General features: G+C 36.7%; 1 protein-coding gene across 1 annotated transcript; it reads left to right on the top strand.

Moving 5' to 3' along the window:
* The first annotated feature begins 227 nt into the window (after positions 1–227).
* Positions 228–3,518, top strand: LOC101310022 (TMV resistance protein N-like). The gene is made up of 5 exons (XM_004298001.1): positions 228–815; positions 1,155–2,286; positions 2,457–2,738; positions 2,896–3,147; positions 3,271–3,518. The coding sequence occupies exons 1-5, from the start codon at positions 379–381 to the stop codon at positions 3,346–3,348; spliced, it is 2,181 nt and encodes a 726-aa protein (XP_004298049.1). The 5' UTR covers positions 228–378; the 3' UTR covers positions 3,349–3,518.
* Positions 3,519–4,853: the final 1,335 nt, after the last annotated feature.

Raw genomic sequence — 4,853 nt, 5'->3', positions numbered from 1 at the left:
GTTTCGAACTGTTTTCCTCACAGATTGGCAAATATATTGTGGTGGTCATGCTTCCAACTTCACTGCAAAACTCAAGCCCCTTCTCTTTTTCTTATATATTCAGATCGATCATAGCTAGGGATCGAGCTTGTAAGTTTTTTCCGTTGCCTTCCATCATGTTCGGCATACTTAAGCTCCTCTATAAAAAGTTTGTACTTCACTATCTTAATAGTAATACTCTTCGAGGAGATCATCCTACTATTACTATTGAGGTTCCATGCCCAGAAGATTGCACTCGGATCCAAACAGCACCTACATCATCTTCTTCCGCTTTTGAGATTTTAAGAGAGAAGCTTCTAGGAGCTTCATCATCTAGGCCATCGTCTTCCAAGAATTATCATGTCTTCCTCAGTTTTAGGGGTGAGGACACCCGCTATGGCTTTACAGACCATTTATACGTCGTTTTATGCTGGACAGGAATTGATACATTTATGGATACAGAAGAACTTCGAAGGGGAGATTCCATTGCACCTGAACTTCGGAGAGCAATTCAAGAATCACGGTTTGCAGTCCATTCTATCCCCGAATCATGCTGATTCAAGTTGGTGTTTAGATGAACTTGCATATATTCTTGAATGCAACAAAGTGACACGGCTGCAAGTTTTTCCGGTTTTTTATCATGTTGAACCATCTGAGGTTAGAAAGCAAACTGGAAATTTTGGCAGGGCTTTTGCCAAGCATGAAAAGTATCTAATTGACAATATGTGGAAGGTGGACAAATGGAGGCAAGCTTTAAAGGAAATAGCCAATGTTTCTGGATGGCATGTGAAGGACAGGTAATTCCAAACTTCTTCATTTGAAAGTATTTACAGTATATGTTCTTTTTATATCCATGCTTTCCTTAAAAGTAGTTTTATATGTTAAATCAAGCTCGTATGAGAAATTTTATTAACACATGCTTATTTTCTAGATACACATCCCACATTTTTGGTAAATTTTATATATCTATTTTACCTTTTTCAAACAAAATACTAATCATACTCTGATACTCTATGTTTGCATGGATCGGAATAGATGTACAAAATATACATTGCTTCATAAAGAAGAGTTAGAAATATGGGAGTCATTTTTTATCCTTTTTATTTGGCCAATAAAAGTTGGTTGTCCTTGTGTAGGAAAGAATCAGAAGTCATTGAGGAAATAACTGAAAGGATCTCAAACATACTGAACAAGAGGTCATCCCCTCCCGACAGAGGTTTGATAGGAATGGATGAACGTGTAGAAATAGCGGAGTCTTATTTGGATCTAGGGTCAGCTAGGGTTTTTACCATAGGTATTTGGGGGATGGGGGGCATTGGTAAGACTACCCTTGCAAAAGAAGTTTACAAGAAGATTCATAACCTATTTCATGTTAGTGGCTTTGTTCGCAATGTTAGATTGCAATCACAAGTGGAGTTGCAGAAACTTGTTTGTGAGTCTTTCTTTGGGGATGGTTACGTAGACAGTGTTAAAAAGGGTTCAAAATGGACCAGGTTATTACAGAAAAAGGTGCTTCTTGTTCTAGACGATGTTGATGACTTAAAACAAATAACAAATTTAGTACCAGGAGGATCGGCCGGTGAAGAGAACTTTTGGGGTCCAGGGAGTCGACTCATTATAACAACTAGAGATAGAAGAACATTGACAGAGCTTGGAGTTCTTGAACATAAAATCTATGAGGTTGAAAAACTAAATGATAAGGAAGCTTATCAGCTTCTGTGTCAGAAAGCCTTCAAGAAGGTCAATCGCCCCATGGAGTTTGTAGAGCTGTCCAAGAGTTTTCTGAAATATGCTTGTGGCCTTCCTTTAGCTCATGAAGTTCTAGGGTCACACTTGTATGGAAGAAAAGCAGATGAATGGTCAGAGGTACTGGATAGACTTGATGAGGATCTGGATAAAGACATTTTTAGTGTGCTTCAAATAAGTTTTGATGGATTACATACTGAAGATAAAAAGATCTTTCTAGACATTGCTTGTTTCTTCAATGGCGTGGATGTTGTTCGTGTAAAAAAGAAACTGAAAGGTTGTGGCTTTTCTTCGGGAATAGGAATGACCAACCTCATTGACAAGTCTCTGGTTAAAATTGTAAGGGGTAAATTGTGGATGCATGATTTACTAAGGTGCTTGGGTTGGCATATTGTCCGTAGAGAATCTCCTGTTCACCCCCGAGATCGTAGCTGGCTGTGGCTCGATGACAATGAACACAAATATGATACGAGAAGGTCATGGCGTATTGAGGATGCTCGTAATGTTCTCACAGAAAATACGGTAAGAAATGAACTTAATACTATATGTAATACACACCGTCTACACATACATTTTCGTGTCCAGTATAACAATTCTTAACATTAATTGTGTTGTCAAATCATAGAGGTTCTAGCATGCATACATATCTAATCTTACAAACAATTTACATGGTATGCTCGTTTTTCGTATAGGGAACGACTGTTGTGGAAAGCTTATTCTTAAGCTTGCCTGAAAAAGAAGTAATCCGTTTGAACTCTGACCCATTCTTAACTATGAGCAAACTGAGATCGTTGAAGATTTGCAATGTGAACTTTCAGCAGGATGTGCCCTTACAATATCCCTCTAAACATTTGCGGCTTTTGGAATGGCATGAATGTCCTCTAGAATCTCTGTCATCTTGGTTTTCATCTCAACAGAGGCTGCTTGAACTCAAGATTCCAAACAGCTGCATTGAAAGACTATGGGATGAATCGGTAAGATTATATATTTTACTGACACACAGACACCCCAACATTCTCTATTAAGGATAACCACAATGTTGTTTTACACGATGTATTGTATTAATACTGGAAGTTCACAATTCTTTTCATTTTTATTAATACTCTTTTCTATTTTGTCTATTCATCACAGGTTTATCCGCTGGACTTGCTAATACACATGGATCTTTCCAACTGCCGATGTTTAACCATCACCCCGGACTTCAGCGGGGTCCCAAATCTTGAGACATTGATCCTTGAAGGTTCTACAGAGTTATCAGAGGTTCACTCAAAGTCCTCTTCAAGAACCAGTTGCAACAATCTTCAGCTTCGCCCGGAAGTTGAAATACAAAGTCATCTTCGCCATCCCAATATTCTACGTCTTTATGGCTACTTTTATGATCAGGTATAGTGCTCATAGGTGGTTTATGTTTGCACCAAATTGAACGTCTCCTAGTTAATTCCTAGTTAATGGAACCACTATGGTACAGAGTCATTGACCCTTGCAGTGGAATTTTAATTATTGCAGAAACGAGTTTATTTGATATTTTGGAATATGCCGCCAAAGGTGAACTATACAAGGAACTCCAGAAGTGTAAACACTTAAGTGAAAGAGTGCAGCCACCGCAAGTTCTTTTGTGGTGTCGAATTCATACTCTTTCAGTTGTTTATAGAATAGAAATTCTGATGTTTTTTTTTTCGTATGAGGTATTTGGCCCGAGCCCTCATATACTGTATCAGTTGCCTTAATTGCATCAGTTGCACCATTGGGAATCCCTTAAGAGGTAGGCCACCTAGAATTAATGTGTTAATGAACTTTGAATTGCATATGGTTGTAGTCAATCGAACTTGCAAATGTTTATCATTGCCTTTTTATTGTATTCATAGTCATTGACTTATTTGTTTCCCATTTTAGGTGGAAAACATAGTCTTTTCATTTGTGTTCATTTGTTTGTACTTTTTTAATTTGATAGAAAGTGGTTGATTGTAAAACAGAACTAGAAAACAGGTGGATAGAGGAAGGTGAGCCAGCGCATGTATCGTAGTTACTCTGTAAATTTAAATGCTTTGTGTTTTGCAAATTGAGGAAAGTGATTATATTTGGGTCTGATAATTTTAACAATAATACCATCTGCACTTCTGTACTAATTGAAAGAATGTTTTTTCTTACTAATCCATATCGTGATACTTCTTTTCCTATAGTTAATTATATATTTGATTTTGATTTGTCATTTGGGAAGCTGGTGATGCTCTGAAAGAGCTGAGGGAAGAAAATAAGAACAGTAACGTATTGCTGCTTTTGATTTGTCATTTTCTATACCGGGCTGTAACGTATTGCTGCTTTTGTAACAGAACAGTGCAGTATAGATTTGAATCCAGGGTTCAAGAGTTTTGCAGATGGATTTTCAACTTTTGCCACAGCCACTTTTAAGTATGTCAAGTTTTCTGTTTTCTCATTTTATATATGTTGATTATAATTATTTTGTATCTTCACTTTAGAAATCATGATTAATATTATTATTATTTTTGGGAAAGGTAGAAATTATTTTATATATAGGCTAGGAAAGTGTGACATTTAGGAATTGTGCAACAGTTTTACTTAAGAATTGTTGGGTTCACTCGAATGTTTCCTTAACTTTGATAAGTATTTTTGCTTCCTACATTTTACTTTTAACTGTTTGGTTTGTTGTTGTGCATGTGTTTTGGAATTGGATCTTAAATTGAAGGTGGTGCTCTGTGTGTGAGGCTATAAGGTGGTTATATTTTTCCCTGATTGCTTACTTCTCCTACGTTTTTTTTATCTCGTTTTTTATAGTGAATCTGAATTTCGATCTTCTTTGCTCTCTTTTTGAAATTTGAACTGTTTCTAATCTATGTTGATCTTTTTCTGATCTTGACGAAATTTGCAGCGTATCGTCAGCAAGAATAGGGAAGGTAGTTCTGGGTTTTCGGGTTACAGGTATAATTATTGATACGTTTTCTTTCAAAGCAGGTGTTTATTTATAATTACGTTGGGGTTTATAAGGTGTATTTGATCCAATCGTTATTGTACTAAAGCATGCTGCTTTTCAATTTTTGGAGGGTTTTTGTGGGTGGTGTTGATAGTGCAAT

The sequence above is a fragment of the Fragaria vesca genome, linkage group LG4 (assembly GCF_000184155.1).
Source record: "Fragaria vesca subsp. vesca linkage group LG4, FraVesHawaii_1.0, whole genome shotgun sequence".
Taxonomy (NCBI): domain Eukaryota; kingdom Viridiplantae; phylum Streptophyta; class Magnoliopsida; order Rosales; family Rosaceae; genus Fragaria; species Fragaria vesca.
The sequence above is the reverse complement of the archived record's forward strand: the minus strand, read 5'-3'. Positions and strand labels throughout refer to the sequence as shown.

Coding starts and splice junctions, on each gene's coding strand:
- LOC101310022 (XM_004298001.1), top strand. CDS start 379: ATGTCTTCCTCAGTTTTAGGGGTGAGGACACCCGCTATGGCTTTACAG. Junction 2,739..2,895: donor AAAGACTATGGGATGAATCG/GTAAGATTATAT, acceptor TATTCATCACAG/GTTTATCCGCTGGACTTGCT. Junction 3,148..3,270: donor ATGGCTACTTTTATGATCAG/GTATAGTGCTCA, acceptor TAATTATTGCAG/AAACGAGTTTATTTGATATT.